Source organism: Gastrolobium bilobum, unplaced genomic scaffold (assembly GCF_033153095.1).
Source record: "Gastrolobium bilobum isolate Gb01-03AN ecotype WA unplaced genomic scaffold, APGP_CSIRO_Gbil_v1 utg21994, whole genome shotgun sequence".
NCBI classification, from domain to species: Eukaryota; Viridiplantae; Streptophyta; class Magnoliopsida; order Fabales; family Fabaceae; genus Gastrolobium; species Gastrolobium bilobum.
This window is the reverse complement of record NW_026896998.1, coordinates 37,554-51,636: the sequence shown is the minus strand read 5'-3', so window position 1 is coordinate 51,636 and position 14,083 is coordinate 37,554. Positions and strand designations below refer to the sequence as shown.

Here is a 14,083-nt window from a genome sequence, read left to right as displayed (position 1 = left end):
TTGTGTTTTGTCTTTTTATTTTTATTTTTTATCATGTATATATTTTGTTTCTACTTTATTTTAATCAGTTATATTATTTATTCTTACTCCTATTATTTTAAAAAAGAAAGACTTCTAAACTTAATCACAAAAATGATTAGTTGACCTATTGGGTGTTTATAACATGAGTGAAATTCATGCCCCCTTTATTTTATTAACAATTTTTTTTTTGTGGTGTTAGTTATTGATTTTATTTCTTTTGAAAAAATTGAGTGTTATTTTACGTTTACCTTTTAAAAAAAATATATATTTTAATATAGAGCTACAGTTGCTATTAATAATGGAATTGAATTGTTTATTGATGTTATTTGTATTTTTTTTATTTTGGTAATCGATGTTATTTGTATTTTATTTCACAATAAAAATGTGAATTTTGATTATTAATTAGTAGAAACTGTTAAAGAGAAAAATCAATAAAGATATATGTATATATATGGAGTATGAAAATTTCTTATACATATTCATTAACAACTTCTTCTTTTTTTGTATTTTTAAATTTTTTAAAATATCTAAACACTAATTAAATGATTTATGTGGATTCAATATCATTTAAATGATTTTAGACATTTGTACGATTATTCCATGTTTCCTTTTAATTGTGAAGTTTGTTGTCCCTCTATGTTAATGTTCTTCACAGGTCACGACTAGGGGTATAAATGGGCCAAGTTAAGCCAAACTTTGGCTTTGATAGCCTAAGTCTATGTAAAATATTTGAAACCTATACTGACCTATTAGCCTATTAAATACTTGATTTATGGCCTGCCATATTATAAAAAACTAAAAAAACCGAATAGGACTTGTAAGACCTACCAAGTTGCAAACTAAAGTTTGTAGGCCCAAATCAAATTAAAATATAAATTAAAAATTTTATTCACAAAGACCACATGAAATCAATTTTCATTAACATCACATGAAATAAGCTTTCATTAACATCACATGAAATAATGTTATCAAAGATCACATGAAAATGTGTATAAAAATCATATGAAAATTTCATATATATATATATATATATAATTTGTACTTTCTTTACTAATTTTATTTTATATTATATTCTAAATTTTAAATAAATAACTATTATTTGTTAAAATAACATCGATCTTAATACTTTGAAAGTAAAAAATTTTCCTAATAGATTTGTGTAATTATGAAAGTTTTTCAATAATTTGATATGTCAAATTTTTTGGTCTAGCTAGTATTAAATCCTGGTTCCGCCACTGCTACCAAGCGAAGCCGAGGAGCCCCAAAGACAAGCCGGTGGCGCCCAAAGACGAGCAACCGGCTCCACCGACCCGTCCGAAATTAAAGATACCTGATCTTTGGGCACCTCCAAACCAAAATCTGCCCCAGAAATCTCCGAACCAAAATCGGCCCCAGACAAAGAAGCAGAGCTGCCGTCACTGGTTCAGCCACTGTTGTGTCTCTCCGTTGCCGCAGTGGAAATGGAGGAACGAATGGATGAGCTCTATGAAAGAGTATTGGCTATGGAGAAGAAGAACCCGTAAGTGGGGTTTCCCAATGAGTTTTTTTTTTGTCCTGTTGACTTGGGACTATAATCTTCTTTCATTTTTTTTTTTTTCTTTTTCGATTTCCGTTGACTCTTTGGGAAATAATTTTAGAATTCTTTGTGGTTGAGTTCTTGGTTTTGTAAGTCTTTGTTTACATTAATCTTGCAGTAATTTTGACTTGTATTCTTCCGGTTAGTTAATGCTTGTGGTTCCGGTTTAATTGATTGGGACTTGTAATTCTTTTAATGCCTATAATTGATGTAGTAATGACAATTATTCACATTCTCAATATATGCAATTTGCCAAGTGGTTTCCACTGTGATGATGACCTTGCTCCTTTTCATCTTTATATTTGTGTAATTTGTAACTTAGGTTAAAGATATTTGGACCTAGCTGAAGATGCTTTTTTTTTTAATACAAGAAGATGCTTCTTTAGCTGCTGCTGTTGAGGTATGACCTAGCCTAGCATTTTTTCTTTAAAAAAAAAAAAAAAAATGACCCAGCGGAAGATTTTTCACTTGTACATTTGCCTGAAAAAATTTAGCAGCATTTGCCTTTGAGCTTTTTAGTTGCTACTGCGAGGTTTTTGTAGTTTGGGCCATTGCTCGCTACATTAACCTCAAGTACTTTTAACATTATAGGTCCATAAATTTCAATCACAATTTCAGCCCACATAAGAAATTTTTCATCGATGAAGTTTACGATAACTATATGGTATGTGGTACCGTGTGAAATGTGGTGTACCACATAGTTTGACACTCTGGTAAGTTTCGATAATATAGTATTTGAAATTTCATTATATATGAAAAAATTGATGAATGTTTTACCAAATTGATATAATAAAAATTAAAAATTGATACCGAATAAATTTCACTGGAGTAGATAAAAAAATTTCAATTTAAAAAAAAAAAAGACCTGCCTGCACGCCGGCATCCTTTTAAGTCAAAAGTCATTTATCACAAAATTCCAAAATTCAATCAATGTTTTATTAACACAATATATATGGAAAAAGCTTATTGATATTATATGATTAAAGAATGTTATATGCAGCTAACCTTTTCTTGAATTGAAAGGATTGCCCTGTCTTACCTTGGGTGATAATTTACTCTAGAAATTAAAAAAAAAAATAGTACAGAGATAAATTTATTCGCATTTTATAAAGTAATATTTTGCATTACAAATTTCAAAAAATGATATATAATTAAAAAGTTAGTATGAGTATACATTGTGGGGGTAGCTAATCAGATTCCCCTTTAAAAATATTGAAACACGACTACGTTTAAAACTAACGAGTTATGTAACCAAAATTGTTTGTTCATATTTATTTAGGGTTTTATTAATCTCATGTTAAAGGAGATAAATTATCTCATGTCATAGAGATAAACTTGTGGGCTCCACCACCTGAAAAATAAAAAAATAAAAAGGTGGCACAGTTATCGAATGGTGTGTAGGAGAGAAATTTACCACATGTAGCATAATACTAGTTTTTCCCATTTATTTAACTGTTAAATCTACTCACGCAATGGCTGTTAAATTAGAAAAAAAAGCATGCATACTGATCTGGATAAAATATAGGCCCATTAGAGGATTACATGATCCAATCCAAGATCGAATTTGAAAAAAATCCAAACTATCTGGATGATTATGAAACAAATTTTAGGATTTTCAACAAATGGAAAACTGATCTGATCCAAGATCGGATTTGAAAAAAATCCAAACTGAATGGATGATTACATGATCAAACCGATCTAATCCAGACCGCGAATACCCCTAAAGTTAATCCCTCATTTGTTCCACCACACTCCAAGGGAGGATGATTCTTTGATATGGTATGTTAAAAATGAACTGTTATGTGATGCATGTATATGTATGAATATTTGTGAGTCACACAAGATGGCTTTCCTTGTATGGGGCACGCCTTTCTTGTACGTTGCATGAGACGGCTTTCCTCATGGCTCGTACAGCATAAGACAACTTTCATTGTGCAGGGTATGTTTATTGTGTGTAGTATAAGACGACTTTACTTATGCTTGGTATGTTGCAAGGAGGCTTTTCCTTGCTAATGCGTACTTGTTATGTTCTCTGGCCAATATGATTCATTATTGCACACTTGCATGATAACATATTTTGATGCATATATTATTTTATATTGTGATTATACCTAAAGTGAACTTAGGGGGTGGAGAAGCCCTCCAATGACCCCTAGTTTACTGAGATGATTATTTCACCCCGCGTTATGAGGATTACATTTCAAGTGCAAATACTGATGGTATCAGAGCATCATGTGGCAGGAGGCCAGGATGGAGTCTATTTGTATGGCATAAGACTATAGATGCTTGTTGATGTATATATATATATATATATATATATATATATATATATATATATATTGAACATGATGACATGTATTTTGAGCTAGAGCATAGAGAGTGTCTATGCATATGTGGCATAAACTCTTGTACATTTGTTAGAAGAACATATATAGGGTTTATATGTTGTAAATATTTGAATGTCATGGTGCATTGTTGTAATCATGTAAATAATTAGGTTGGACTAGTTTGTAGTTTAATTGAGTATGGAAATTTTATAACTGTAAATTAGGCACCTTTTTCATCGATGAAGTTTACGATCACTATATGCTATGTGGCACCGTTTGAAATGTGGTGTACGACACACTTTGACACTCTCATAAGTTCCGATAATATAATATTTGAAATTTCATTACATATGAAAAAATTGATGAATGTTTTACCAAATTGATATAATAAAAATTAAAAATTGATACTGAATAAATCTCACTGAAGTATATAAGAAATTTTCAATTAAAAAAAAAGGACCTACCTGCATGCCTGCATTCAAAAGTCATTTATCACAAAATTCCAAAATTCAATCAATGTTTTATTAACACAATATATATGGAAACAGCTTATTGATATTATATGATTAAAGAATGTTATATGCACTCTTGCGTAAAATTGGCAAGTGCACCGATCGTACCAAGTAATAAAATGATGAGTAGAGATCGTCTTCACGAGGATTGAGGCACCGAAATTATTTTAACTATTCTTTTCTTGTTGGATGAATAAAAGTGTTTTTGAGAATGTTTGTGATTGTAAAAATTGAGAACTATTCAAATGATCAAACCAAATGGATGATTATATGATCAAACCGAAGGGATTGGATCGGATGATTTTTGTTTATAAAATCGATCCAATCCAGACCGCGAACATCCCTAATAACAAGGGACTCCACCACTACTTGTGGGCCCCACATTTTGTGTTTCTATGACAAAATGTATCCACTTAGTTATAAATCCATATAATAAATACTAAAAGTTTAAATTAAGCTGCTTGTTAAATTTAAATTAAAAATGAATTGAATTGTGGAGCTTTGAATATCAAAAGTTAAACTCAAAATCGAAAAAAAAAAAAAAGAAGAAGCGAAAAAGGGGAATTAGGGTTTCGAAATGAAATACTAACGAAATGAAAAAGTTAAATCGGAGTAATTGAATTGTCATTACTTATTACAATGGCCGCTTCGCGTGGTCTATTCGCTTAGCGTTTGGTTTGGGAGGGAAACGTCTAAAACCCCAAAAATTCAGAATCTGAATCTATCACACCTCATCCTTCAATCCCACATTCCCACCCACCACCAGGTACTCTCTCTCTCTCTCTCTCTGTGTGTGTGTGTGTGTGTGTGTGTGTAGTGTATTCTGTTGGAAGATCAGAAAAGCATGCACCCTGAGGAAGGATTCATAATCATTCGGTTGCTGAGAAACTCCTTACAGAACGGAAACTTTTTTCTCTTTTTTAATTTGTTTAGGTTGTCGATTTTAGTTTTAATGCGATGTCGAATTGTGGATGCTTCTAAATGACTACATAAAAAGCTCGACCTAGCTTACAAGCACGATCTTCGTCTTCGAGTTTTAGTTGGGACATGTTCAATAGAATTCTTTGTAAATTTCCAGTTCTTCTCTAATTTACTACTGTTTCCGGGACAACTTATATTGAGTAACTTATCTAGAGGTCTTAAAGTTGCGGATTGCCTATTTATATACGAATTTAATCGTTTTTTTTATTTTTTATTTTTAAATTTGTTTGTTGATGAATTACTTGTATTATGTGCTGATTGCCTAGTTATTTGTTTATTTTGGTGCGTATTTTTTTTATTTTATTTAAATCTCTTTCTCCTAGGTTTAGGTTGCCGGAGAAAATGAAACAGAATTAAATTAGTAGTTGAATTTCCTAGGTTGTTCTATAATGTTCCAATATTCTGCCGCATGAACTATTTTGTAATTGTAGGGCGGTTTAGCTCCATATTAAATCGACTCCTTGCTCAATACTGACTACTGAGGATTGGACTCTTAGCTTCTTTCAGCAAATTTGGTTTTGATGCATATGTTTCGTTGACTTTGTTTGTTGATATTTTTTCTATTCCCTGAAATAGAGAAAACAATATGAGCACCACAGTGCAAAGAACTCCAAGATCTGGTAGGCAGTCATTATTTTTCCAGGATATAGCTTCACCTGTTTCTGCCCGGAGAGGAAAGTTTTCTAGTCCAGGCCAGGCAGCTGCAGTATCTAATCTATGGCGCGAGAACTTCGGTGGTTCAGACCTTCCTCCACCTCCTGTTTACACCTTGGAAGACAGATCAGACTTTTCTCCTGAATCAGGCATACCTGATTACCAAATATCCCCTGAGACTAAGTCAGACACTAGAACTCCAATCCAAACTTCAAATAGGGAATTTTCAACTCCGCTGAAAAGCAGATCTGATGCCAGCACATCTTATGCTTTAAGAGGGGTACAGCAAAACCAGCAGGGCTCACCAGGTTTGAGTTGGTGGTCACCTGCAACTGTTAAGAGTGGGGGTGAACAAGATGAGAAGGGAAGGGGTTCGCCAGTTGAGGGTGTGGTTCAGCCTGGGGCTTTGATGACTCTTCCTCCACCACTGGAAGTGGCAAGGCCTGAGATTCAAAGAAATTCCTTGCCAGCAGGGAATCTCAATGAGGAAGAATGGGTAACTGTTTATGGGTAATTTCTTAACTCTGCTTAAGCATTTACTTTTCGTCTATTGCCGAGGAATGAACTTAATGTATTCTACTATAAATCTACTTATAAGCATTTGTCCTTCAAATTCAGCACATTTAACTGCAGTCAAATAGATAAAGAGGTGAGAATAAAATACCCCATAGAGTTTTACTTCCTTACTCCTAAATAATAAAAAGAAGTTGCTTCAAACACTTCAAGTAAAAGTAATGTTCCCTAAAGCACACAAAAAGTCTTATTCCAAATGGAAAAGACTGCTTGGCAATGTAAGAAGTAAGAAAAAATGTGCAGTTATTTTTGAGTAAGAATGACACATCATGCACAATCCCACATATTGGTAGGGAATAAAGTGTCTACTATGCGAATCTGTAACATTTCATTAGTATTAATTTTTATTATTGACCACTGTCCCAACAAAGGACTTGATTTTAGGAGAGGCTTGGGGCATACTATTGTCATAGTTCTGAGGATTGTTAGTGATAAAATGAAAAATCCAGTGATAGTCAAGAGGGAGAGTTACTGGCAAAATTTGGAGGTATAATCAGTCTGAAATAGGGTAAAAACTCTTGCATCTTGGAATTTTTTTTTTCTGGATATCTTTTGGAGAGAGCTATTGATAATTCTCTTGATGCCTGCAAATTGATTGCTATATGTGTATGTTATAGGCATATAGGAGTGAAGGCCATAAGGCACCAGAACAAGATGTGGATAGTATGGTGGCTAAAGGGATAGTTCTCTATGGGAGTTCCCACGTGGGAGGAAGGAGTGAGGAAAGTGTGAATTTGTTAGAGAAAATGACTAACTTAATTAGAATTTTACTGATTATTGAGTTTCCATGAGTTATTTTTGAAGATATGTGAATTTAGTTTTTTTAGTTATGCCATCTTTCATGTTTGGATATTGTTGTCATCTTGAATGGTTTGAATAAATTATTATTTTAAGCTCTATGACACGTCTTGCTACAAAATACAAATGCACCATTAACAACTACAGAGTTATTTATTAATAGAAGCATTTTTCTTGCCTGTCTAACAATCAATGTTCAGTTAAGGGGAGTATGATGTGTATTTTAGGAGTTTCTGAGGTGCAGCTTTTCTGTTTCAATGTCTACTTTATGCTTGAGATGCGAAATCAATAAACTAAAAAGATAGACTTTCTATTTTATGTATTGAAAAGAAGTTTTTGTATATTTCATATTGAATAAATTACATGAGTGAGTATTTATACAAGAAAGAATCGCTAAGAATGACTAAGCGATGACTAATCAATCCTATCACAATCCTAATCACAATTAATTCTAATCAATCACAATTAATTCTAATCAATCATAATCAATCCTAATCAATCATAATCAATCCTAATCAATCCTAATTAATAGGAAATAAAAACGGAAACATGTTTGAATTCTAATTTTCCACACTCCCCCTCAAGTTGGGAGGTAAATATTGATCATTCCCAACTTGCCAATCAAGTCTTCGAATGCTGGACGGTGTAGGCCCTTGGTAAGGACATCTGCCGTTTGCTCTTTGGTTGGAACATATATCAAACGCACACTTCCATCATCTAATTTTTCTTTGATGAAGTGACGATCAACTTCCACGTGCTTTGTTCGATCATGATGTACAGGATTTTGAGCAATGCTAACAGCTGCCTTGTTGTCACAATATAGTTTTATTGGTAGGGAATATGAAATCTTCAACTCTTGAAGAAGTCTTCTCAACCAGATTCCTTCACAAACTCCATGAGCTAAAGCTCGAAATTCTGCTTCAGCACTACTTCTTGCAACCACTGTTTGCTTTTTGCTTCTCCAAGTAACAAGATTTCCCCACACATAGGTGCAATAGCCTGAGGTAGATCTCCTGTCTACTGATGAGCCTGCCCAATCTGCATCAGTGTAGATTTCAATTGTCCTTTTATACCCCTTTTTAAAGAATAATCCTCTTCCTGGAGTATTCTTGAGGTATCTAAGCACCCTATAGACTGCACTAAGATGCTTCTCCTTGGGTGAGTGCATGAATTGACTAATCATACTCACCGCAAAGGCAATGTCAGGACGCGTATGAGATAAGTAGATTAGTTTACCAACCAATCGCTGATATTGTTCTTTATCCACCTCATTCCCATCTTCAATACCTAACTTGGTATTAGGTTCCACAGGTGTCTCAGCAGGTTTACACCCTAACATTCCTGTTTCCAACAAAAGATCTAGAACATATTTCTTTTGTGTTAGAGTGATGCCTGTTTTGCTCCTAGCAACTTCCATACCAAGGAAATATTTGAGAGTGCCAAGGTCTTTGAGTTCAAATTGAGCTGCTAGAAATTTCTTCAAGGTGTTCAATTCCTCAATATCATCACCTGTAAGAATTATATCATCTACATATACAATAAGAATAGCAATTTTACCATCCTTAGAGTGTTTGTGGAAGAGAGTATGATCAGTCTGTGCTTGAATGAAGCCTCTTCTTTTGACTGCTTGTGTGAATTTGTCGAACCATTCTCTGGGAGACTGTTTCAATCCATATAGAGACTTTTTTAGTTTACACACTGATCCATTTCCCTTTTCAAAACCAGGTGGAGGATCCATATAGACTTCTTCATGTAAGTCACCATTTAGGAATGCATTCTTCACATCTAACTGTTGCAGAGGCCAATCTAGATTGGCAGCAAGAGATAAGAGAACTCGGATGGTATTGACTTTAGCAACCGGAGCAAAAGTCTCATGATAATCTATCCCGTGAGTCTGAGTGAAACCCTTTGCAACCAATCTTGCCTTGTATCTGTTGATGCTATTATCTGCATTGAATTTTATTGTAAACACCCATTTGCATCCTACTGCCTTTTTTTCTTTGGGTAGGGTCACTATCTCCCAAGTTCCATTTCTTTCTAAAGCATTCATTTCTTCAAAGACAGCATCCCTCCATTTTTGATCATTGAGAGCCTCATGTATATTTCTCGGTATCTTTGTACTATCCAACATAGTATTGAAAGCACGAAACCCTGGGGACAACTTTCCATATGAAATATGATTAGAAATAGGATGAGTAGTACAAGATCGAGTACCTTTTCTGAGAGCAATGGGCAAGTGTAGATCATTTTCACCATGACACTCAAGTATTGGGGTGCTGGAACTAGAACATGGTTCAGAATCCTGGCAGTGTAGAGGCTCTGGGTTATTCACACTTTGAGGAGGCTTTCGCCTGCTATAAGCTTGTCCCCATTTTGAGGAGGCTTCTGATGGTGAGGATTCTGTAGCTCCCCCTGTTTCCAAAAGTAGAGGTAATACTGTGGCATTAATAGGTTCCCATGACTGATCTTCATCTACTCCTATAGACTCCCCCTGAAGAGAAGTCGAGGGGAAGAAAGGGTCATTCTCAGAAAAAGTGACATCCATAGAGACAAAGACCTTACGAAGAGAGGGTGAATAACACTTATAGCCACGTTGAGTAGGAGAATAACCAATAAAGACACACTGGAGAGACTTAGGATCAAGCTTAGACCGTTGATGGGAGGGAATATGGACAAATACAACACAACCAAATAACTTGAGAGGTAAGGAGGAGACACCTCGGAAGGAAGGGAAGATACGAACAAGACTAGAAAGAGGAGACTGAAATTTCAGAATGCGAGATGGCATTCGATTTATCAGATACGAGGCAGTGAGAACTGCCTCTCCCCAAAGATATTTAGGAACACTCGTGGTAAACATAAGAGCACGAGCAACTTCAAGGAGATGTCGGTTTTTTCTTTCCGCAACTCCGTTTTGTTGGGGTGTGTCAGGACACGAGCTTTGGTGAAGGATGCCATGTTGGGAAAGGTATTCTCCAAGAATAGAGTTAAAATACTCTTTGCCATTATCTGTACGAAGAATTTGTATAGCAACTTGGAATTGGGTTTGAACCATGGCATGAAATTTTTTAAACACGGATGCAGCATCGGACTTATCCTTTAGAAGATACACCCAACAAACTCGAGAATGGTCATCAATGAAGGTAATGAACCATCGAGTACCTGAAATATTTTTAACACGGGCTGGACCCCATATGTCGCTATGAATTAAGGAAAATGGGGAAGAGTCATGGTGAACTTTAGAAGGATAATGAGCACGAGTATGCTTGGCAAGTTGACAAATATCACAAGAAAACAAACTTGGACTTTTATTAATAAATAAGTTTGGCAACAACTTCTGAAGATAAATAAAATTTGGATGGCCTAGCCTACGATGCCACAGCATAACATCATTACATGAATCAAAAGGAAACATAGAGTTTTTTTCTACGAAAACAGCTTCATGAGTCACATCCTCCTCAAAGTAGTAAAGTCCACCATCCTCTCTAGCACTGCCAATCATCCTCTCCGAGTCCTGTTCCTGAAAAACACAACCATGTGGAAAGAATTTAGCAAAGCAATGCAACTCAGAGGTGAGCTTGCTAATGGAAATGAGATTACAAGTCAGAGAAGGAACATAAAGAACTGATGTCAAAGTAATCAGCTCAGAAAGTTTAATGGTTCCGTGTCCTGCAATCTGGGAAAAACTGCCATCGGCGATCTTGACCCGAGAAGGTTCAGAATATGGAGTGTATGAACAAAACAAGCCAAGATTACCTGTCATATGATCAGAGGCTCCAGAATCAAGGATCCAATGATTTTGACTATCAACATGGAAAGCTGTACCTTGCTGGACCACATGACTAGTGGCCTTAGGAGGTTGAGTCAAAAGTCTCTGAAGTTGTTCAAACTGAGTCTTGCTAAGAAAGACACCATCAGAGTCAGAGGATGCATGAGGCTCATCAACCTTGTCATCAGTAGAGACCTGATATGCACGACCTTTATTTTGTCCTTTGGGCTTCCAATTTGCAGGTTTCCCGTGGATTTCCCAACATTTCTCACGGGTATGACCAATTTTATTGCAGTGGGTGCACAATGGACGACCATCCCGTTTTGATTCTCCGGAGGAACGGTCAATGGTACGGTTGGCAGCTAATGCAGACATATCATCAGACTTATCAAGCGACTCCTTTTCTCCCAGCATAACTCTCCGTCTACTGGCTTCTCGACGAACTTCAGCAAAGGCGTCAGCAAGTGAAGGTAACGGTCGCTGCCCCAATATTCGACCACGAACCTCATCAAGATCTCGGTTGAGTCCGGCAAGGAAATCATACAGTCTTTCCTTCTCCAAGTGTTTTTTAAATTGGGTATTAGCTTCCAATCCCTTAAGATCAGATGCATAATAAAGATCCAATTCCTGCCATAAATTCGTTAGTGCAGTAAAATATTCAGTAACAGTCATACCCCTTTGACGAAAGTCTCTCAACTTATTTCTCAGTTCAAAAACTTGAGAGGTATTCTCCAGATCAGAGTAATTTTGTTGAACAGCATCCCAAATTTCCTTGGCAGTATCAAAGAACAGATAGGTTTGGCCAATCTGTGGTTCCATGGAATTAGTCAGCCAAGCCATGACCAAGGAATTATTAATCTCCCAACCATCTTACCCTTTGCCCGGATGACCAACTTAACCGATTGAAACCATTGCAGAAAATTCTTACCGTTCAACCGGTGATTGGTGATCTGCAAACCTAAGTTGTCTCCAGAGGACTGAGAATTTGGGGCAGATGAGGAGGCGGAAGAGTGTTTTGAGGAAGCCATGAATAAAAAGAGAAGGGTTGACCGTTGATGAAAAATCAAGTTTTGTAAACTTTTGATCCGACCTCTGGAACAGGAAGGGGAGAAGCCGGGGAGAAGGTCTGTGCAAGTCGCGACGGAAAAAGACGTCTGGAAGGCGGCGCGTGGAGCTCACGCGCCAGAGACTAGACGCGCGTGTGACGGCGCGTGGCGGCGCGTGCAGCGGCTGACGGCGATGGGTCCAGCGGCGGTCGACTCGTCGGATCCTTCTGAGTCGAATGGTCACCTCACTTTCTTGATCGGAGGTCAGTAAACTAGGTTTCTGTGTTGGACAGATTCAAGGAGGTGTTTAGGAGGTGTTTGACGGTGATGGAAGTGTTTGGATGGTTATTTCAGATTTGAATTAGGGTAGGAACGAACCCGCTCTGATACCATATTGAAAAGAAGTTTTTGTATATTTCATATTGAATAAATTACATGAGTGAGTATTTATACAAGAAAGAATCGCTAAGAATGACTAAGCGATGACTAATCAATCCTATCACAATCCTAATCACAATTAATTCTAATCAATCACAATTAATTCTAATCAATCATAATCAATCCTAATCAATCCTAATTAATAGGAAATAAAAACGGAAACATGTTTGAATTCTAATTTTCCACATTATGTATACCAATATACATGCTTCTAACAATGCTCTTTCTATGCATGTGCAGATTTTCTCCAGGTGACACTAATTTGGTTTTAAGAGAGTTTGAAAAATGTGGTGAAATTTTGAAGCATGTTCCTGGTCCTAGAGATGCTAACTGGATGCACATTTTGTATCAGGTTTGCAATCTTTCCCTTGCTTGAACATCATGAAAGTTGTCTTTATAAAGCAATAGTTGTATGCTTATCCAAGAATATCCATACATACTGCCTAAACATTGTTATCATTGTCCTTTTATCAGTATGCCAGAAAATGTTTCCGATGTTTTTTTTTTTTTTTTTTTAAACCTTGCTACTCTCAAAAAGTGATTTTTTAGTTCCTGTTTGTCAACCAACTTGGTTCAGCCTGTACATCACTTAATTTTTTTGCTGATGTAGAATCGATCTGATGCACAAAAAGCTCTTCACAAGAATGGAATGCAAATTAATGGGGTCCTAATTGTTGGCGTGAAACCCTTGGATCCCATGCAACGCCAAGCTTTGGATGAAAGGCTTAACAATACGGGATTCATGCCCCTACCTCTGACCTCTGCTAGAATCTCAGAAGCGAGCACATCGAAAGCTCCTTCTCGACCTTATTATCTGCAGAATGGCAACTCAATTGCAAGGCAGACTGGAGGTACCATTGCTTCCCCAACAAAATCATTGGTGTCCAAGATCATGGATTTGATGTTTGGAGTCTAGCTGAGCTATTCCAGTGAATCAAACTATATCTTTATGTTTTATTGTAAGCAACGAATTTACTGTTTCAGCTACCCATATACTCTGAAGAGTTGCAGCATGTCTTGTTCATTTTGAGTTGGAATGTTTACTCTTTGGATCACAGTTGACAGAATTAATAGCATCTTAACATGTCAATCTTATGGATGACTATTGATCATATGTTTTGAGAAATGAAAGCATAATATATAATATTGGTTGATAAATTTTTATGTAAATTTGACTATTGCCCAGGCACTTGAGATTTTGTACAGAACACGATCATGTCGTTTGATTCCTCTAGTTGATTTCACCTAATGGGAAAATGTTTTGGTTTTTATTGTTGTTACGGTACTTGAGATTTTGATGCTCCTCTCATGGTAAAAAATCTTTTCTGACACTTAAAATTACAGAGGCTGAGCTGTAATTTGAGTATGGAAATCATTAACTGGTTACT

At 36.0% G+C, this 14,083-nt stretch overlaps 1 protein-coding gene across 1 annotated transcript; it reads left to right on the top strand.

Annotated features, from left to right (window-relative positions):
* The first annotated feature begins 5,068 nt into the window (after positions 1-5,068).
* LOC133303277 (nuclear pore complex protein NUP35) lies at positions 5,069-13,878 on the top strand. The gene is made up of 4 exons (XM_061503163.1): positions 5,069-5,202; positions 5,994-6,581; positions 12,936-13,047; positions 13,306-13,878. The coding sequence occupies exons 2-4, from the start codon at positions 6,004-6,006 to the stop codon at positions 13,609-13,611; spliced, it is 996 nt and encodes a 331-aa protein (XP_061359147.1). The 5' UTR covers positions 5,069-5,202; positions 5,994-6,003; the 3' UTR covers positions 13,612-13,878.
* Positions 13,879-14,083: the final 205 nt, after the last annotated feature.